Raw genomic sequence first — 22,516 nt, 5'->3', positions numbered from 1 at the left:
CCCCAGGTAGTCAAAATTAACCCGGAGCCCTCCACTACGGCGTGCCTCATAATCAGAACTGGTTTTGGCACGTAAAACCCCATAAAGAAGAAGGTTTGTGAGGTTGGGGGGCAGCTCACGCAGGAATTTCGGTAGTGTAAATTAATTTCATGATGGTTGAAAAGGCATTCCTGTGCGCTGCGAAAGGGAGGTAGACCGTCCACTGCCCGGTTGACGAGTGCTCGGGCTTGTTCGTTGGCGGCTGTATTCCCGGGATGACCACAGTGCGCTGGAACACATGGGATGGTGATTATGCGTTTGGGAGGAAGGATGAATGGTAGGATACGGTAGGCGGGGGCGTGAATTCGACGCATAGCAATGTTACGAATCGCCGGTTTTGTTGGAGGAATGTGAATAAACCTGAGGCACAGAACCGGAACAGACTGACATTGTACTGGTGTAGTGAAGTAGAGAAAAAGCAAAGTGTAAAAAAAAAATAATTTTAGGGCAATAAAGTTATTCCGGATTCGACGAGCTTGACAGCATAGAACATGGATATTAAAAGCTCGGAATATGCACTGCGGTAACAGTAAACTCTCCACCCCGTTTCAAAGGGTGCGCTCATAAGGTCTATTAAGGTCCATTCATCCATCCATCCGCCTCCCTACCCATTCGTACATCCACAATTCCAACTATCCATCCAACCGTCCCTCCGTCCCACCCTGTCCCATCCATCCATCCATCCATCCATCCATCCATCCATCCATCCATCCATCCATCCATCTGCCGATTGATTCAACCGCCCAACCACCCACCTAACCAATCTTCCGTCTGTCTATGAAAGAATTCATGCAAAGGAGGCTTTCACAGAAAACGTCTTCGCACGCAGTACCGCCAAAATGACAGTATGGTAGAAGAAATGTAAATATATTTTTATTTTCTCAATGTTAATTTTCCTCGCGCTTCAGGAGGGGCCCAAACACCACTCTGCCTGCCTTATAATCAAAATTGGCCGGACGTGAGTGGTGGATAATATAAAAAAGGGAATTGAGAGAAAGCAATCATTACGTTATACCGGCCAATTTATTGCTCACGCTGCTGTAGGTACTGTACTTGCATACAATGGGCTCGGACGGCGTGCAGCCGACCGGCTAGCGTTCACACGAGCCACAAGAGATAAGCAATATCATGTTATATCGCCCCGTCGCACACGAACTTCCCTCACCTACTGACCCACAGTTTTCCCTCGTCCATGATCAAAGCGCAAATCCCCGCAGATACGCAATACCTTGTCTGCACAACTCACGCATACCTCTAAGTGCCTCGTCATAGCAGACACACTGCACAAAGCCTGGTGTTACGTGCACGACGCCCGACTCCAAATTTAATAGCGGCGTAGCAGCAGCGCCTCACTTGCACGGTGCAGAGGCGTTAGACTGTTTGCCCGTCCACGCCGTCTGCCTTTTGCTGCGATGGTTTTTCGCGAGCACGTGGAACATGCATCAAGGGATTTCTATAGCGAAGCTGTATGTGGCTACTTTTCAGCGGATCAATTTCCGTAGACCAAAAATTCCAGAAGATAGGGAAATGCCGAGCCGACCCGTGGCAGAGGTGTTCAAGCACTTCGCCAACTTGCAAAAAGACAACCCGTATCAAATATTAAGCTGATAAGAACAGATACTACACTTTTACCAGCGTCGGCCATGATCCACGCTCGCATCATACACGTGTACGCCATCCCGCGTATTCGAACTAGGGCCTACCAATCTGAGTGTCTTTTGTCTCCTGACGTCATGCTCTATGTAGGCTCCTTTCCTCAGTTCTGCTCTGACTGTGAAATGGGTAGGCCGCGTGTTGTACGGTCTGAAGAACAGCGTGCCTGCCAAGAACGACGGCATGAACCGAAAAGGGAGAATAGGTGCGGCGGCGGTGGAAAGAGACCACCAACGATGAGCGGGCCGCTAACGCCAAGTTTAAGCGTGCGGCCCGCCAGGACCGCGAGGCGGAAAGAAATGCGAACTGCCCATGTGGCCCCGCTCCCGCAAACTTAGAACGTTTCACCGGAGCAACGGTCAATCAGAACATACACAGCTTCACTGGTATCCACCTTCGGAGTGGAATGGCAGTGAATTTCTTTTTTTGCCTTATGACAACGGCTTCGTCGCCCTCGTCTTCGAGAAAAACAGGTAAGTGTTACTTTTACACCGTGAATTCCTACAACAGCGTGTTCATTACGATATGCCGGAGACCCGCTTTTTAATTTATGTCGGCATCACCCGGAGCAGGGGGGGGGGGGGGGTATTCTCAGTGGTTGGCTTTCGGTAGGCGCAATACTTTCGCGAGATGTTGTGCGACTAGCAGTCGACGCGTCGGCGTCGACGAGCGACCGTGTTTCTGGCACTGCGCTAAGACAGCTTGCTTGAGACTTTGCTAGGAATGCTGCTAACCGTGGGCCTTACTCGGGGTTGTGATGCAGTCGTGATCGTTCCGTCGTCATCGATCTAACTTCGTCATCCCACTCTCGTCATGCCATTATTCATGGCATTATTGTAATAATGCCAAAAAACAACTTTTAAATGCGGATGTACTTGAATGTGACGAATACACTTCTGTGATGAAATGAGAGGCTTTATGCTGTAAGGACTCTAGTCTATTAATATTGTCTATTTCCCGCCGTGGTTGCTCAGTGGGTATGGTGTTGGGCTGCTGAGCACGAGGTCGCGGGATCGAAACCCGGCCACGGCGGCCGCATTTCGATGGGGGCGAAATGCGAAAACACCCGTGTACTTAGAGTTAGGTGCACGTTAAAGAACCCCAGGTGGTCCAAATTTCCGGAGTCCCCCACTACGGCGTGCCTCATAATCAGATCGTGGTTTTGGCACGTAAAACCCCATAAAAATATTGTCTATTCATATTTAAGACTGGTGAATACTTCCGATTGTTGATGCTTATTCAAGATTCGAACGTACAGTGGTGGTGTAAAGTATAATTTTCGTACCTTTGTTAGCGCTACGTACGTTAAGAGCGATGATCTATGCTAACGTGCATGTCATTTATGAAAATACTAATCAACAAAGGTCCTAATACAGATCCTTGAAAGATCCCTCACTTAACTTGAGAATGAAAATGGTTAATTGCACCAGACTATGGTCTATTGAATAAATATTCTTGAACCCAAGATAACCTTTTGATTAATGCTAATTTACCTAATTTTATGTATAAGATGCGTATGAGCCAGACGATCCTTCGCGATATCATTGAAGATGTCATCAACGTGTTCATATTTGTGTAAGCTATTGTGGACGTCAGCGGTTATATAAAAAAATTTGTTTCAGAAGAGTGTCCACTTTGAAAGCTATACTCATTCATAAAAATGATTGCATTGTCAACTGACAAACGCATAATTTGAGAAGATATGTTCTAGAACATTGCGAACAGCTGTCAGACATATGTGCCTGTAGTTAGTCATTAAGTCATATGAGCATCCTTCCAGTCATTAGTTATTAAACTAGTTTCAAGTGGATTCTGAATAATTAGTGCTATTGGTAAAGATAACAAATGCTTAGTTGTCTTTTGTGGTTTATATTGTACAGAAATGTAAAAACATTCCGTGTGAAAGACACCACAATTCTCGTCCTTAAGCTGGTTTACTCAGAGGCAGACATGACTTGCATAAAAAATGGAAATACACAATTGACTAATTAAAATTTTGCTCATTAAGTTTTTAACTAAGTCTTAACGGGAAAACTATTGCAGTTCAGGAGTTGCAGCCGGTAAGTTACCAAGTAGTGTCCGCTTGGAACCGCTCTGGATGAACTCAGTTTTCAGATATGCAACCCTAAAGTTGGCGACGAAATATACTGGCATATCAGTTACATTTGTGTTTCAATACATAAAACCGCAATTTTTCAAATATAAATGGAACGATAGTACATTTTCACCAAAAGTGTGAGGGCTCATATTATCGAAACCGATGCCACCCTCAGATTTCATTCCAAATGAATATGCTGTGCAAGCTCACCGCGGTTAAAATTCGCAGATTGGACTATGTACCATGAAGTAGTTATTTCTTAACAAATTTGTACTTTTAATTAAGTAATTATGCATGTTGATTTATTCCACTTCAAGAATTCTAACTGTGCTATCAGCCATGTGCATTTTTTTTAAAATTCCGCAGATATATATATATAACACCCTGGGCCGCGATCTTGTAGCGATCCTCTTTCCGATGCTATTCCATTTCGCGCTTGGTCAATGGTCAAAGCGACGATCCGTCTGCTTTATCAATAGGATCAGCCGGCCGTGAACGGTGGAGGATAAGAGTGGCACAGAATAGAGTAGAAGACAGCGCTACGATAACGCGGCCTTGGTATAATGCCTACCGCCAATATCGTACCCCCTCGAAAGGGAACAGTTGCGTTTTATTTTCTTCCCAATCAGCCGGCAAACGTACTTTTCTCAACCGTTCAAACAAGGATCTGAAATGCAGTATTCTATTTACGGATGGCCTAGACCTGGACTCTGAAGCCACAGAAACGATGAAATAAACGCAGAAAAGTGAGAAATGGGCTTTTAATACTCGCTGTGAAAACGCGATTCGAGCTTGCGCTTACAAACGTCTCGTTGACATTCTATAGGCACCTCATTGGCGCTTATTTCGCATTCAGTAAGCATTTTTTAGAAAAGCTATCGAATTTCTTTGTGAACTTTCGTGAGGGTGCACTATTGTGGCTTAAGCACAGGTTCATGACAAAGTATGGGAACACTTTCGCATCGGCATCGTGCTTATTGAGAGATGGAGGTAATGCAGAGGCAAACTGCATGGCATTCGTGCATCACAACAAGCAACTTACCTGGTTATAAGCGGATTTTGGCAAGCAGCATTCACGGAGTCACTTGTAACATTTTCCGGTTGCTTGTAATTGTATTCTTTCTGTTTCTTTTTGGATTTGCTGTTGCCTGTGAGCTTTTTTACCGTGAAACACTGGTAATTCAATTTTTCTTCTCGCATTCACAAACGCTTTCTGGTGGCCAAATTTTTAGATGGGTTGTTACCAAGCATACATTTAAATCTGTCTCTCGTAAGAATCGGAAAAGCTAGTGAAATGGCTCTCGCCATTCTTTATAAAGACATGCATCTGTACAGTGACGGCAACCGGCTATTTACAGTTTTTGCTGAGCTAGCTTACAAATGCAGTTGCCTCCCCGAACAGAAAGTCAGAGCCCTTTTAAGTACAGTTAATTCAAGCAAGATAATTCTTTATATTGATTCTTCGGATGTAATACCAGTGTTCTCTTGACCTATTTTTGGACAAGACACGCTGAATATTTATATTCACTATGAGTGCTGTCCATCTGGGCATCAAACAACCCACGGTGTGAGCCCTGTCTTACTTTCATTGTTTTCGGGTCATTTACACCGACAGTATACGTAAGTTGCTGAAAACAACGCGCCATTTAGATTTCATTGAGCACAGGGTAGCGTACGTTCAACCTTTTGAAATGAACAATGGTAGTATATAATAATGTTCCCTTGTAGATTAAGAAATAATAATTATGTTACCAGATGTTTGACGGGCTACTCAATACAGCAGGGTGGAGGAAAATTTTCCAAGCAACTATCCTTCACACGAACCGATCAGCCGCGCAACTGAAGAGCACCGACGCTGGCGAGGCGCGACTCAACCGCAAATACACGGGGGTCACCACAGTCTTGCCAGTACTGGCGATGCACACACAACGCACAAACGACCTTGCGGCATGGTTTAGGAAACCTTTATTCGTACATTGTTCTTTTGTTTTCGTCCTCGGAACAACTATAGTCACACGGGAATGAGACAACAAGTTCCACGCGCTGTGCACACTTGCTGTACATGATATAAGGGCGAGGGGGGGCACACAACAGGAACAAGGTAGTTCGTCTCCATATCTCCCGTCAACTCTTTTGTTTTCCATATGTGCACACAAAAAAAGGCAAACCTCACTGACAACATGTGGCTTGTACAGGTATTTATAGTATGTATACACAGCGTTCACACCCTCGGCTGCGATCTGTCTGCAGCGCTCCCTGTTTGAACGTGGGCCGTCCCGTCCGCGTCAATCGAACTGATGCAGGTGCTCGCGGATGAGTGCTTCGTTTCACTACACTCTTCAGGAAAAAGAGGAAAGCGCTGTGGTACTTACTCAAAAGGCGCTAAAAATTTATCGTGCCACCGTTGTACCGTTAAAACTGCTCACTTTATCTCGCTTGCTTTAAAAGCGATAGCTTTGTTCGTCTACTTCCCCAACCTTAGATGCACCGCGTTTGCAGCCGCGCAAAACATTAAGTCTAAGGAGGAAACGAAATGGAAAGATTCTAGGAAAGATTCCCTGATTAGTTTACTCCAGGGATGACGTCACTAGCCGATTAGAGAAGAGCGTGCATTTTTCTATCAGCGTTGGTTATCGTTGCGTCAAACGGCATCGATGCTGAACGAAGCGTCGTCGAGCCAGGTAGCTCGACGTCATGGATGGGAGTGAACAGGGCCGGTATTTTGTTGCGATGCCTTTCCGGCGTGTGTTGCCTTTTCGCGCTTGGTCAGTGGTCAGAGCGATGGTCCGCTCACGTTATCAATGAAATCAGCCAGCCGTGGGCGGTGGCTGATAAGACTATTATAGAATAAAGCATAAAGCATCGCTACAAAATACCGGCCCAGAACGTGAAATGAACAAAGATCTCCGATCGAGCCCCGGGCCTTGTGCTATCTAGGTGGTGTTGGCTGGGCATGCCGAATCTCGGCGCCAGCGTTTCTACCACCGTCGGCTGTCGCTTGCGTAACTCTGCATGCGTTGACGTGGAGAGAAGCGATAAACCTGAATGGCCGAAATGGATATGCGAGATCTCGACATCAAAGATCTCAGTGGTTTCAGCTTGTCGCCTCGCTCCGTGATGATGCCAAGGTGCGCAAAGTCAGCAGACGCCAGTAGAAATGCCGGCGCCAGGATTATGTCTGTTTAGCCAACGGCATTTTTATGTCTAGCCTCGCTCAATTCAATGCCGACGCCGCGCTCAGGTGTTTACACCAGAACGCTATCAGTTGACATAGATGTGATATTCGCAATTTCGTGATATTGAATGTCGTAGCGTTTGCGATGTCTATGCTCTGTAAACGAATTCGCTCTACTTTTCTGGTGTACTTATGATTGTTAGAGAGAGTTAAACATACCAAAAGTGCCGTTTTTTTTGTTTGTTTTTTGTTGCTCTGTGTGCGTTATACCTATCATTCAGTTAGGGCCGCCAGATTCTTAGCTAGCTTAATTAACTAAAGCTACAAAGATTGTAGCAAGTTTTACGATAAATCATTAATAACGCTTTCAGTGATTACCATAGCCGACGTTTTTAAGAAGCAAACTACTCGGGAATGGTGCAGCACTGTTCCGCTGCGGTACATTAAGAGAAACAAGAACAATGTGCTTTCGGACCAGATAATTGCGACAGGCCTGATGGAACCTCGAATCACTGCATTTGTTGTGCGGCACGTAAATCCTATTCCAAAGCCTCGTCGAGCACACAAAGGGAGCGAACGAAAAAAATCTGACGCAGGAAATTATCTGTGGGTCCACTCAGGACAAATAATTTCTGGACGCGTGATTACACTTCCCAACGAAGAGCCCCGGCGATGATTGTCGTACTTAATGCTTAGGAAATTTATTACTCGTACCCTAGATTTAGACACCAACTAAATATATTGTTGATTTCCGTCTGTATGTGGGTGCCAGTTAGATTTGGTGACTGCATCCAGCGGCAAAAAAGATAAAAAATCTCGTTTACGTTGTTTTATTACTTTCGTAATAAAAGGTGCTTCTCTTTGTCAGCCTAATTGTTTTATTTAATCTTACGGTGTTTCATCTCAGTGCTCACGCTGGCAATGTAGCAAAGCAAGGCGCTGTATAACCTTAGCTACACAGTGGGAAGGAGTGGGCGGTTTAAAGTGTTGAAGCAATTTTCCGGGCTGTGTCCGCAGCAAACAGTAATGTATAACGAATAATGACAGTACGAAATGAAGAGGAAATCGGCAAACAATACTTACAAGCTGAAGGTAGCTGATTCAGTGATTTGTAATGCACATTTTCATTCATCTAGGGACTCTTTCTCTCACTAATAACGTGAAGCATTCACTGAGTAGTAGACTGACGGGTTAATCCTTCAGCGTGTGTTGTCTCCGACAGACATCAGAGGAAGACGCCTGAGGCGTCTTTGTCACTGTGTTCATCTCGTGCTTATTTAATATAGTGACACTACATTGACAACGCAGTCAAACAACCATAATAAAATATTAGTTCGCGGATTTGTGTCCGTTGCTTCGTTTGCGTTAAAAGCATGCTTTAATAGCCAGAACGTTTTGCTCTATTCCCTTCCTTGTACATTTAAGCTGTCGAAAACATTATTTTACGCACAATGAACATGTTTGCAGAAATTGGTTGTATGCAACAGAACCGCTGCGGAACTGATATGCAGATATGACATCTTCGGTCACAAACGTATGTTCAGTTTGCGCTATTACGTGACCTCCCCGGGAATACGCACAAAACCTATAATACAAAATATCCAGAGGAAAGACAAATCGCGATACGTCAATTTCTGTCGTGAAAGCATGCCTTGAAAATGTGCTCTGATATTACACCTCGAGTACTTTAAAGCGCTGAAGGATGCTGTGCAGCATATTGTTGGATGAGAGAAAACATGAACGCATTCAACAGCAAGAAATTTAGTGTTCAAGATCAGTTCAAGGCGCAAATAATTACAAGTATGTGTAATATGTAATAGTGAAGAAACAGGAAAAGGTTTTCTTACATTACTTTCCGCTTCGAGACTCGTTCATGGCGAGAATAAGGGTCAAGAAAAACGACGAAGAATTGCTAACGGGGCGTATGCTACCATTCGGGGTTCGTCAATTAACAAGCGATAGGTTTGCGAGACGTAGAAAAAGTACGACATTACCATCCAAGTGGCTTTAGCATGCAGAAAGCGGAAAAGAACGAACACGAAGTCACGCAATTCGGGACCAATTTTAGAGCTTGAAGCGAACAAACTGAACTGTCCACTGTTTGCCCTGTGAGCGGTACATGTGTGTCCGGCTGCAAATGACTGTTGCGAAGCTCTGTATCCTTGCAACGCTGAAAGGAAGCAAACGAAAACCCCGAAGCACAGTTGGATTATTTACATTCTCAATCAACAAACGAGGTCATACGGCGGGAGCCCAAGTAACTCAAGCAAGAGTAGTGTCGAGGCATCGTTTAGTCCGGTGTCTCAGGCTGTTTTTTGTTTTCTGTTTTCGTCCCGGAACAGTTTCAGATGCGGCTCATACGCGGGCAGAGTCCATCTCAAATAGCTGTCCATCTTCATTCTGTCGATAGTCTGCAATGAGCGGCCAAGAAAAACAAAAGTACCTCGTTTAAAAACACAAAGCACGGCTTCTGACGATAAATCGTGCTTGCAAATTTTTCTTAAGTCTACGTTAACTTGCTACCTGTTTCACTGGCAACAAAACAACAAGAACAACAACAACAACAACAACAAAAAGCCTAAGCGAGCATAACTTTAACCGTTGTTTAAAATTATTGCAAGGCTTTCAATGTGACAATGTGCAGCTTTGTGTAAGTGACCGTGACGAGATGGCTTGCAGGCGTCACATGGCGTCTATAAACAAGTCGTACATTACAAAGTTTACTCTTTCGTTACCGCGCCTATGAAAATCCATCACTTTGATCGACAGGCATTCTACGCGTTGTCAAACATTTTCGTTAGAAATCTTCTGCTAGCAACATCATGGACCGTGTTAAATGGCGACTGAACTTTATAACTATTTCTCAGATTTGCCAATTTGTGGCCGACTGGGGAGTCTGCAAAGATAAAACTTCGGCTGCAGGTATTTTCGAAACTAGCCTCCAGTGCTCCAAGCACTTCTTCAATAAAGAGACGCAGAATTTGACTCGGCAACATAATTTTAGATAGCAGGAGTATTTATGACACAAGCTTCTTCCAGGTTGTCGATTTTTCGATCCGACGATTGTTTTAACGATATTTCAAATAACAATAGATGCTCTCGAGGGCATGTGTTATTTCGATAATTGTGTTCGACTAATATCGAGTGCAACTTAATTTCCCCACAGTGGGTTGCGTTTATCCATAAGTGCTTCGACAGCGCATGCACGAATTATTACGAGCAATCCCTCCGATCTTGTGTTTTTTTAGTCACACAAGAGCCCGAAGCCGATTTGAGACCGACCTTCAACCGAAGCTTGAGTAGCTGTCCGATCTCTTACATTTTGAGCACCTGCTGTGCAAAGGTCCTTATTCATTACACTACAATATTGCGCAACACTCCACATTACTATACAACACTATGCAGGAGTTGAACAAAGTAAGTGGACGCTCCAGCACCAGTTGAATGAACACCAGGCCACCTTGCTTGTGCAGAAAGGCAGATCGAATGCAATAGTCACGTATGAGAAGGCTTCTGCATGCTCCCTGACCTGACAATCACTGCTTCGTGAGCCTAAGAACTGCAATAAAGAAACAAACCAGATGCCTGATGCAATGAGTAAAAACAAATGCTCCCTGCACAATAGGAACTTACCCGTTTTCACATTTGTGAATCTACTGCTTTCCAGCATAACATGGGCATCATTACGGCTAGTATTCACGCCAAAAAAATATCTTCATATTCTTTTTTTTTGTGACCTGACTTACAAACGTTAGGAACTAGGAGCCAGGTGCATATTTTGTATATTTCAGATGTTTTAACTCTCAGTGCTTAGACTAAAAATAGAAAATTTATTACTTTCATTCGCGTTCCCTGACGAGCTTCTTCGAAGTTTCACGTAAGAATTCGCAAATTCTCTTACGAATTATTACTGCTAAAAAACTATTAAAAACATCAGTGATCGGGCTATGAGTTTATGTATCGCAGCATACGTTGTGACTAGTACGTCTTGAAATAAAATCTTAAAAGATAACAGCACCGAAAACGAGCACATTTCTAACTAACAAAACAGCAAAGAAGGGTTTAGCAGCTCCGCATCAGTGTCTGTATAAACAAAGAATAGTATCATGGGTAACGTCGTCAACAGTTTGCCATCGAGAATAGGACAGGGTTTAGACATACATTATGTGACTATTTGAGAGAGCGAGAGAGAAATACGAAAGAGCGAAAACACACAACAAGAGATCCCGTTTGTTACCCTACCCTGGAAAAGGGATAGGTAGAAATCTAAGAAATAGAGAGCACATGCACCTAATAACAGTCGATCATAGTACAGGATAAGAGTTAACACTAGTCAGTACTAAAAGAGCTTCTGCAAGTTTGTTATCTCTAAGAATTGTAACAATGAATTCGTGACTCTCTTCCGGGAAGGCTTGTGAGATCGGTATTCAAGAGCTTGTTCTGACAATCAAAATCAAGAAATACAACCAAAATCAACAATCAAACTGCAACGATGAGTCTGCACTGTCGACCTCACCATACGGTCCATACCTGACTTCTCAAAATCATGCGCCCCTGTTGTAAGCAAATGCCGGGCCGCTCCTGGCTTAATGGTGTAGAAACATCACCCGTGGTGCTACAAGGGCTTCAGGTTTTCGCGAAGTCTGCGGCTCTTGACGAGACACCGCGAACAGCCTCACGTGCGTGTGTCCGCATGTGCGTGTTTCTGTTCGCCAGTGTGTGTATTCTCAGCTTGCTCTGCCAACATGTCGACAGTAGAGGGCGAGTACGTCAGCCAGCCTAACGTCTCCAGTTTCTCGTTAAGTCCACCGCCTTTCTGTAACACACAACCTTCGCTCGGCCGCATGCTCACCCGTAGCGTCACACTGTCATTAGGGCCTTGGCGCACAGTCGCACGCGTTCTCTCTCGATGATGGGCTCGTAGCCGAAAGTGATGGAGTCCTCGAATCTTCCGGTGGACACCAGGCGCACGGCAGTCGTTCCGCATGGAATCCCGATGGCTTTCTTGCCTGCGGTTACAGAGAAAGAAAATTACACACAAAGAATATGTCTTGCTGCCTAATGCAAATCCCCGACTCTGTTGCTTGCGTCTCGTTTGCGTCTGGTGTTTGCGACTGTGTGTTTTCTTTGAGAATTAATAGGACCCTATGGTCCGGAATGGAAGCAGATGAGGATGAATCGGGTTACCGAAGTGGTCAAGGAAATGGAGGAAGACAGAAGACAAACATAAAATGGCGACGGAGTAGCGAAAGGCCGCAACTTTGGGAAACATACTTTTTTTTTCTTACCTCTTTAGCGTGCTTATTTAGCGTCTAAGCATGAACTATGCGTCTAAAAACATTTTAGAACCACTTTTATTGTGCCTATGAATGCGTATTTTGATGTTGGCAGATATATTAGATCTTCGGAGCCTAAATATGCCTTTTTTCATCTTATCTCCTAGCCTCATTTTCTTTGCCTCAAGCCGGCAGTGTATTCTACTTCGCTGCTTTTGTAAATTTTCGGCATCGAAGTAATCGTGAAATTTAAATTAGCAGTGAAGTAGAACGCGCTTGTGAACTGCAACAATGGCTCTGTGTATGTCTAGTTGAGCTCTGCGCTACCTGGTGATGCATTTTTTTTAGTACGGTGAAGCGCGAAAGACGGTACAAAGAGAGCCGAGACGGACCGTACAAGCGCTTGTCCCGTCCATCTCGGCCCACTTTGTCCCGTCTTTCGCGCTGCACTGTACAACCCTTGAACATTGCCTGTATCCGAGAGGCTGTGCTTCTCGACGCGGTCAGCCTCGTCGCATCCTGCTTACTTTTCTACAAGAAACAGGTTTGACTTCCCGTTTGAGAGAGATCTTGAAAGGGTGAAAATATTTTTTGGTAACTTTCTTTTTGCTGTATGTTTACGTCCCTCTGTAATTAATGCGACCTGCCTGGGTTTTTTTTTTTTTTTTTTTGGGGGGGGGGGGGTCTTTCTTTTCTTCTTTTTTTTGTGGTCCTGTGTGTATGTTCCTTTTCCTACTTGCTCACTGTATATTCTTGCTTAACTTTCATCTTTGTGGCCTGTCATCTTGCTGCTTCTTTCTTCTTTATACGTCCCTTTCCCCTTATCTTCAACTTCCTTTTCTATCCCCCTCCTTCTTAAAGAGTACGCAGGATCTGTGCCCCTCTCGATGGCAGCTGCCAGCCTGCTCCTTCCCTATTTCCCTCGCGGTGTGGGTATACGTGTTTTCATATCTAATAATAATAATAATAATAATAATAATAATAATAATAATAATAATAATAATATAATAATAATAATAATAATAATAATAATAACGTCCACTGCAAGAACTGTAGTTCTGATTGATCACGTGTGCACAAAAGGTATATCGATATTAAAATTGGGAAAATATGCATCGTAGCTTGGGGCATACGCCGTCCCCTACTTGCTGTCCTTAGCCGTGAATGATGCGCGGCACCGGATTCACGCTAAACGTCCCAAGTCTAGTCACAAGAACCGTATATAAGCTTACGAATTGTTTCATAATGCGATGTAACGCCGTAATGCAATCGCATTCCCGTAGACATTATAGGTGAATCGGGGAACACTCTTCTGTCCCTACTTTCCAGAGTCTGACGCCTGTGCAACAAAGGAGGCGCAGAGAGGAGCACGGGGCAAATTGGGGCGTGATCACAAAGATAAACCACCGGCGTATACGAACACGGTGTAGATCAGAGAGCGAAGGGGGATATCCGATATTCTAGTTGACATTAAGAGGAACATCCCCAAATTTCAAGTTGAACCTACCCTACTATAAGCTTCCCCACGCATTATCTATGGAGCGCTATGTATCTCTATGGGTATTGTGTTTAATTTTTTTTAAATTTAGATTGTTGCTTATCGCTTACAAAGCTACCAATTTACATTTTCACTACTGCAATGATTCAATGTGTTCACTTGGCAAATTATGCATTTTTGTGCGGATACAAGGCGTTACACTTTTCGCTTGACAGTGCTGGGGAGTATTCCCCCAGCTCGTTAGCAAAGAATGCTTACGCATTAAAAAAAAATGTTGCTAGGCAGGCCATGTAATGCGTAGGGCAGATAACCGGTGGACCATTACAGCTACAAAATCAGTACAACGAGAAAGGAAGCGCAGTCGAGGACGTCAGTAAATTAGGGGGAGTGACGAAATTTGGAAATTCACAGGCGCGAGTTCAAATCAGCTAGCGCAAGACGGGAGTAATTGGAGATCGCTGGGAGGGGCATTCGTACTGCAGTGGACATAAAAAGATGATGATGATAATGATGATGATGATGATATGCGAACACACAATGGTAAAGTGTTCTTCAGACTTCTTTTTCTGCTTCGTGTCTATGCCACCGGATGTGCGTAATCGTGCAATGTCATAATACAAAGTTTTTGCACGTTAACTTTGTTGTGGCACTCCTGCACTGCTGTTAGGTAGGTCAGATGCGCGGTGTTAAGCAATTATGGCTGTCACAGTGAGTTCTGCCTTGCTGTGGCGTGACATTCTGGAGAGATATTCGCAGCAATGACAAGAAGGTGAGTTGAGGAACCGTTGCTACACCGCAATTCGCCGTGATTGCTTATTTGCTATGGTGTTGGGCCGCTAAGCACGAAGTCGCGGGTTCGGATGCTGGCCACGGTGGCCGCATTTCAATGGGGGCGAAATGTGAAAACACCGGTGCACCTATAGATTTAGGTGCACTGTAAAGAACCCCAGTGGGCCAAAATTATTCCGGAGTGCCTCACTACGGCGTGTCTCAAAATAAGATCGTGACACGTAAAACCCCATAGTTTCTTGTGTGTTTTTTTTTTTTGTTTTTGTTACGCCGCATGTTACGTTAACCATGAACGGGCAAAGGCACAGATGGACAGAGACGGCATGGACGATTTCAAACTTGTACTCATTTTGTTGATTTATATGAGGCGCTGTTAGTCATCGCTGCAGTTCTTGCGAGATTAGCAATACATTTTCAGTGTCCCACATACTGGTCATCACTGCTGAAATGATCAAATCTAACCTGCTAGTCTCAACTGACTTTTAAACGTTTGTGTGTTGTCACCTCACAACCAAGAAAGTTGGGTCATTGCGCTCATCGCTTCCAATTAAATTGATTCACAAGATTAGATTTCTCCACGACAGTTCAGTTGGATTGGAGTTAAAATAATGCGCCGCAGAAATCAGGGGTACCTCAGAATTTCCTCATTACTTCTAGGCGGTGGGCGATTTCAACCTTTCTTTTTCATTCAGTGGTGGTTTGGTGCGAAATCGCTTGACTCTGCATAATAACTAGGCTCTGACGTAGAAGAACACCCGCCGAGTCGCTTTTCCCAGCTATAGCCACTTTCTGGCGCCTTAGCCCATGGAGCTATTTTCTTGTGCCGTCACGCTTGGTACCGGTAACGAGGAATGATGAGCGTGAAAATTGGAGTTCGCGACCGCCTACAGCCCGCCAACCTTGCGCGGCGGCTAAACCGAGGAAATGCAGGACGCTGTTTTTCTCCCAGAGAAAGCAGCATAGGAGTGAGATCGCGCGACCTCGTTGCGTACAAACCGCAAGTCTTCGTCGAAAGGACACGCTCCCACACGCAATTCCAAATCTGCGTCTGTTATTACGCGCACGGGGCATGGGAACGTTTCATGTGCACTGCTTTTCGGCACAGTGTTGTGACCTTTCTCCGCTTGGGTGCACTGATTCTACTGTCTACGCTGATTCTACGCTGATTCTACTGTAATGAGACGTATACAAAAAGTTGTCGCAGTTTCACCTGAAAGGTGAAGCATCAATTGCGATAGCAAACTTGAAGAGAGCTATACGGAGTAATGATAGCAGCTTTATCAGCTGTATAAACTTGGACATGCAGCAGCACCGGCAACACGCAGAACTGTTGTCGACGCCGTCGGCGTTTTGCCCGCGTTCGCTCAAAATGCGTGCGGCGTTGGTGACTGTTGCCGGAGCCTCTGATATAAATAGGCACTTGGTGCCGCAGCTAAACGTCGCTTCCCTTCCCTCCCCCCCCCCCCCCCCCCCCCCCCCATGGCCTTTCGTGCGTCGGAAGAAGGCACGTTTGCTCTACATATATGGTGATTGTAGAGGAGGAAAGAGACGCCTACTTCGGCAGCCCTTAAGGGAGCACAGAGCAGAACGCGCGTTTGTTCTCCGCCGTGCGTTCACTCCCCGTGAAAGCGCGCGTCCCTCGCGCCCTTTCACTCGCACATACAGCGTTCGGCGCGCGGCGACGATTTCATCTCCATTGACGTCCTACGGAACCTCACGGCGACGGCGACGGCGACGGCAGAAATCTGCTTTTGAGTGTCCATATAATTGCTATCGCAATAAAATGCTAGATAAGGAACATGTATAGTATACCGGATTAAATCAAGCAGGCTAGGTGACTATTTGTCGCCGCCCCGTTTCAAAGGGGATGCCAATAAATCATCATCAGCAGGAGCATGAAGTTACTGCATAGGCTCCATTTAGGGAGCCTATACAGTATTTGTATGCATGACGGGAAGCTTCACGAAGCGCCCACTTTTATTTAGACATTTTATTGCGCAGTGCCCTAAATATTCGAATAAAAGCCGTAACGAACTTTTGCGCTCAAGTCTGCCACAGCGCAAGTTGTTTTTGTGGAAACTACAAACTTGTGAAATATACCTGTAGGCTGTGACAGTGGTACGTGCCAATTCCTAATTGTGTCGGTGTCTTTACATTTGTCTACTTCATCTATCTTACAGAACAGTATTTCCCTCTCCTTCATCCAGGATAACACTAGAGAACAGGACGACCTTTCTTGTTAACCTCCCCGCCTTTATCATTTCTCCATCTCTAACAGGATTTTACACTATCACCTATACTATCTAGCACTGGTGGTGGTGATATGAAGAATTGGAGAAATTCGGAAAGTATAATACAGGAAAGGAACGTAATATTATTGGTGGATGAGCGCAACGAGAGAAATTACTTAATAGAGGGAAAATGGAGTTCCTTAACGGCTAGGAAAGAGGAAACGTTACGTGCTATGCTTAGAGCCACGCGTGACTTAATACCAGCGCAAAGTCGAAAGCCATAAACGTCTATGCCTAAATTGCACTGGCGGCCGCGCAAGTTTCCACCGGTCACGTCAGGTAGCGATGAGAGTGATTCCAGCTTGGCTCGCCAGGCGGCAAGACCTGCGTGCCGGATGACGAACTAAGCCTAATAGGTGGTGCCGAAAAACTCCCCTGCTCGAGAACCGAGAAAAGTTTCGCGGCTGTCTCCTCCACGCGGATCTGCGGGTGACGTCTCGGACAAGTCACGCGAACCTTTGCCTAACTGTGGATCCATTGACGACACCCCTGTGGGCCATCGCACGCGCGTGCCGGAGAGTGGTTGGCGCCTAACGAACGCTCTTTCGCACAGCTCGGGCTTTGGCAGGGCCATTGCGCGGCGGTTAAGTATACGAAGTATACCTTCAAAACACAAAGTAAGAGCATTCGTAAATAGCCAGGACGCCATCGTTACAACTTTCCTCGACCCCCGGGTCCATTAGGTAGCCTCTCGTGAGGTCAGCTCGCGCTTCTTAATGGAATTTACCGCAGCAGCCAATCCAGCGAAGCAAACGGACTCGAGAAAGCATTGCCTCACTTTGCAACTATACGTGTTGCATTTTCTGTTCTGTAGTGCTCGGCTGCGCACGTACCGATCAGGTATTACCTGCCATAAGACTGACATTGCTCCATTCGAAGTTCTAGACCGAGTGCTAGAAGAGAGCAAGAATGCCTTACGAGTGCTAATCTCGGTAAGTGATACTTATTCGTTTCTATAAATGCCATACTGACCGATGGCGTAAGCTCAAGAGAAGAAGTAGACAAAACTACTTGTGCGATGGAGAATTCTTGAATTAATCACTGCAGCACGTCTGCCATGACCCTGGCTTCGCTGCCTCTTCAGTGCGGCTCCCAACTGTATTCCCATGACTCCTGCCGTTTGCTATGATTTTTACGCCGAGCTAAAACTAAGTAGATATCGCAAGAGCCACAGTAACATTCGCGCCATCACACTACTAAGTTGTGCAAAAATTGGTAGCTCGCTCCAGTCAGGCGCAAGGAGGTGCGCTTTCATCTGACGCTCGAAGCAACTACAGTATAATTTTCATACTTCGCAGCCAGCGCTATTGATGCTGCCGGAGTGGTGTGCCCATAAAGCTTGCGTGTTTTATTGTGATATGGTGTAAGACCACGTTGTCCTCAAGCTACAGGGAAAAAATGAAGCTAGATGAGGTACACAGAGAGGCAGAAAAATAAGTACGTGTCATAGAATAATTCATAATCGTATGCTATCGAATGTTGTCTGTTTTCACATTAAAAAAAATAAAGGCACCTTACAATTCACGAGCGGTTTGAGAAAGGAACGTCATGAGAAATGAACGTGGTCTTCAGTTGTCAGTCTTCCGTTCTTTGGCGCTCTTGCTTTTGCCAGAGAACATGAACCAACAGTCTGAAACTGCGATTTCGCTAGAATGAAACATACGAAATTTACATTAAGCTTAATTACGCATTTTTACTTCAAATTACGCACTATTTTTCATCGCGAATACAGGCAATGTCAGTCCCCCTACCTTTCAGAGTTATTTCAACTGGGATTCATAGCGCTAAAACAACACAAGGACGAGGAAGAACACAGGACGAGCGCTAAATTCGCGCTCGTCCCGTGTTGTTTGAGCACTATGAATCCCAGTTGAAATAACAATGACCTACCAACACGCCCAAACCTCTTCCCTACTAAAGTTCACAGAGTTGTCTGCTGTCATCGTCTTTCAGTGTTGCTGTGTATGAAGATGAATGCGATGAGGTCAGGCGCGCAGTTCGCCTCCATTTCCGAGCTTCGATTTCCAGGCTGATGGTGTTTAATATGCAAGATAACGGCGTGCAACTAACGCGTCTTCTGCTGCAGATTTCAGGCTTGGCGCGCGTTCATAAGCTCGACAAAGGTGTGCACCCGTCTTACGTGGACAATTACTTGGCCACAGACCGCGGAAGACCGTACTGGTAAATACGCAAGCGTGGTATAGGTAACGCGCAAGGTTTGACGTTCAGGACTCGATGGAGAACTTGGTTCCTGCAGGTTCAAGGCACGCGTGACTCTTTCAGGGAGTTGCAGATGGTCAATCACTTGCACCGGCGTCTTTCGAGGTTCTTGGCTAACAACCTAAATGCGAGATGTGGTACCAGGTATGCGACGAGAACAAGCGTTGTCCCCGTTCAGGACAACGAAGAGGATATCGCTTATCCTCGTCGCCTACTTTGTCCTGTTTGCTGAATTTGTGCAGTTACCCAAGCACCATGAAAAAAAATTGCTAACTAGACCAACCTGTCAAGCTTCTATGTGTATTGCAATGTGCTGCCCTCTGCAAGACGGCGGTACAATAGCTATAGTCTGTAAGGCTTGTACTTGCGTGCAAGTGGTTAGCAACGCGTAACTTCCGCAAACAGTCACCAGTGTGTTTAATCTGAGACCCAATTTCGCCATCGAGCACCGAATTCCGAGCCCTGGCCTGATGTCACTCGCGACAGACGTTTGAAACCTAGTTTGGCAACTAAAATCACAGAATTTAATTCCGTTTTTTTTTTCACTGGGTATGTGGCGGTTTTTATAATAATTCAATTCTTGCGTTTTACTGGCCAAAACCACGATTTAATTATGAGGCACTCTGTAGTGGGAGACCCCGGATTAAGTTTTACCACGAAGGGATTTTTAACGTGCCCAAAATGCACGGGACACGGTTTCATAATAGTCATTATATAAAAGATATCATTACCAATTACACACCCATCATAAGATAGGTGGCAATCGCATTTAAGTCTTCAGTGAACTACAAAGAATGGATGCGTCGCCATTTTTTTTTCTTGCTCGATGCAGGCCGTCTTAGGCGTAGTAATACCGCCGACAATGTTTATCGGGGAAACTGACTAGCCGAAAGCTTCCAGAAAGTTATTTGTTTTATTAAAGAAATGATGCCTTTGACGGCGTATCGTTGTTTAGTGAGGATGTTTAAGTAGTGTCTCTTGTTTCATTGCGCAATTCGGTAAAGAACAGAGCCGTTAACTAGCACATGTGCAGCGGTAGCATAAGTTGACAGCGCGCACGTTGTGTGGGTAAATTCGCTCTTGGAACCTTAGTCACTCGACAGAGTAGGCATAGAGAAATAAAAGAAATAATTGGGCCTTTCGGACTCCGACAACATGCTGACCAACAAGTTTCAAAAATTAATAAAGAAAAAGCGTCGTCTGTGGCCCTGTACACTGTAAAAAATCGTGCACATTTAGGTGGGCTGGCTTGTAGCATGACTTAATCTTTACCTATAAGGCTGTAACAATTTTTTTTTTTTTTGTGCACGACTGCGAGCTCGAGCTACAGCTGCGATTAGTCAAGCCGTTATTGAAATCTGCGTAATAGTTCTGGCAACATCGTGTGCACCGAACTATCGAACGTTTGACAACGATAGCTATTAAAGTTTATTTCATTCTGTTTTCTTTTTCTCTGTCACAGTTAATGATCATATTTTTATTTCCCACGAAATTATCAAACAAAAGAAAAGCTTATGTCCCTATCAACGATTTGGGTAAAGGCTATAGCAATGGGAAAAAGCACCCTGAATGGTACGAGAATTTTTGCTTTGTATAGGTGTATAGCAAAGAAGGAACAATATTGAAGGCACGTGAACCTGCTGCTTCGGCGTGAGAGCAAAAATTTCTTTCGCGAACAGTGCACGTCGGCCGAATTGCTTGAATTGAATTTGCGGTTTTACGTACCAAAACCACGATTTGATCATGAGGCACGCCGTAGTGAGGGACTGCGGATACATTTTTACCACCAGGAGATCTTCAACGTAACCCCAATGCACTGGACACAGGCGTTCTTCCATTTCACCCCAATCGAAATGCGGCCGCCGCGGCCGGGATTTGATAACCATAACCACTAAGCCACTGCGGCGCGGCCCAGTTGTTGCACAGTGTAGAAACGGGGTCCGTCATCCGTGCACCAAGCACAGTCTGAGCTTCCAAAAACGATAGTGTTGACAACCACCTATTTTGGTGGAACGCATGGTTTCAGCAACGCCGGTTAAATTTCAGAACCGTTACATGATCTGTGATGATTCTCGCTATACTCGCCCTGGGCCAACTGCATCCTTAGTATCTTAAAAGATAGATCGGTATTGGATAAAAAGTTTTAGCACTAATAAAATCCTGAGCGTGCAGATGTGTTAGGACTCCCGTAACCATGCTTCTGCAGGCGTGTATCTTGACACGTTGGCACACATGTTTGGAGCCCCTCTGCTATCGTATGTTCGGAGGTAAAACAAGGCAAAGTGGTATTTAAGGATTACATATAGCATGAGTGCAGGCTAGAGATAAATGCTGTAGCCTTAATTAAGATAGGTAGTCAAACGAATGTAAAATATAAAATGATCGGAAGAGCTCGGCCGGGCGGTCTGACATGCCATGCGGCGGCGCTTTTATCGCATAATTGTGCAAAGCGTTTGCACAGTGGTTGTATGCTACATATGCCGGCTCAGATAGGTGTATCCGATTCATCGTGGAAGTACGCTGTACGGTACGAGGTATAGTGATTGCGCGAGGAGCAGAAACCTCTCAAATGCGTAAGGTACCCCGCCGTCGAACACATTTTGATATTGGAGAGGGACACTGCAGCGCACAAGTTCAGCAGCTCCTTCACAAAAATTACACTATAGTAACATCTGCGGCGCATACCGCGACGGTAACTCAGTGGCAGCGGTGCTCTGTTTGGTAACGAAAAGTCGCGGCGGCCGCATTTTGATGGAAGCGAAATGCAAGAACTATTCGTGTGACTGAAAGGCAGGCGTCCCTCTTGTGTACTTATTTTGCATGCCTGCCTTTCAGATAACACAAGTTGCTACCAACTCTCAACTTTCAGTCGTTGCAAAAGACGCAAGGTATCGGGAACTTAAATTTATGTGCCCGTTAGAGACCCCTGGTGGTCGTTGTTAATCCGGAGGCCTCCACTACCGCGTCTCTCATAGTCCTCATAGTTGTCCTGGGACGTTACACCCCACGAAACAATCAATCGATTGCTCAATCAGTCGAACTATGCTACACACGCGCACATGCGCACGCGCAAATGCACACAGACACAGAAATATACTAGAGCCACTGCAGAATGCAAAAAAAAAAACCTAACTCACTTGGAAGGGAGTCAAGGCCGCAGACATCCTGTATGACCATCATGCCATCCATGCCTAGGCCGGTTCCACCCAAGAATTCAGCGTAATCTCGCACGCCGCGTTTCCTGCACTGTGTAGAGATCAAAGTAAACTTGATCGATAATTGAAATATGCACACGTTCACGCTCCATCCCTGAGAAGCGAGAGCACGCGCTCTAAGACACCAACGCACAGCACAAAGCAGCCACACTGGGTCGTCCTCGGCACGAAGCCAGCGACGAGTTTCTAAGGATGAATGACGAACTTAAAATGTTTCTTGTCGTGCGTCTGACGTCTTCGTGCCGCATCAAATTAAGGCATT

General features: G+C 45.2%; 2 protein-coding genes across 5 annotated transcripts in view; one reads left to right on the top strand and one right to left on the bottom strand.

Moving 5' to 3' along the window:
* The first annotated feature begins 1,799 nt into the window (after positions 1-1,799).
* Positions 1,800-22,516, top strand: part of LOC119456850 (uncharacterized) — a 191,821-nt gene continuing 171,104 nt past the window's right edge. For all 3 annotated transcript variants that reach the window (XM_049669422.1, XM_049669423.1, XM_049669420.1), the window contains exon 1: positions 1,800-2,165. In XM_049669422.1, the coding sequence (XP_049525379.1) occupies positions 2,099-2,165 (67 nt within the window). In that variant the 5' untranslated portion in view covers positions 1,800-2,098. The remainder of the gene's footprint in view (positions 2,166-22,516) is intronic.
* Positions 5,744-22,516, bottom strand: part of LOC119455906 (corticotropin-releasing factor-binding protein) — a 135,439-nt gene continuing 118,666 nt past the window's right edge. Inside the window, exons 6-9 of one of the 2 annotated variants that reach the window (XR_007467549.1) lie at positions 22,177-22,285; positions 11,818-11,974; positions 6,938-9,376; positions 5,744-6,874 (exon numbers count right to left, since the gene is read on the bottom strand). Coding sequence is in view for 1 of the 2 variants with exons in the window: in XM_037717444.2 (XP_037573372.1) it covers positions 11,826-11,974; positions 22,177-22,285 (258 nt within the window). In the remaining variant the exon portion in view is untranslated. Of the gene's footprint in view, positions 9,377-11,817; positions 11,975-22,176; positions 22,286-22,516 lie in introns of both variants that reach the window. The other variant, XM_037717444.2, reaches the window with a different exon arrangement.

Source organism: Dermacentor silvarum, chromosome 6 (assembly GCF_013339745.2).
Source record: "Dermacentor silvarum isolate Dsil-2018 chromosome 6, BIME_Dsil_1.4, whole genome shotgun sequence".
Taxonomy (NCBI): Eukaryota; Metazoa; Arthropoda; class Arachnida; order Ixodida; family Ixodidae; genus Dermacentor; species Dermacentor silvarum.
The sequence above is the reverse complement of the archived record's forward strand: the minus strand, read 5'-3'. Positions and strand labels throughout refer to the sequence as shown.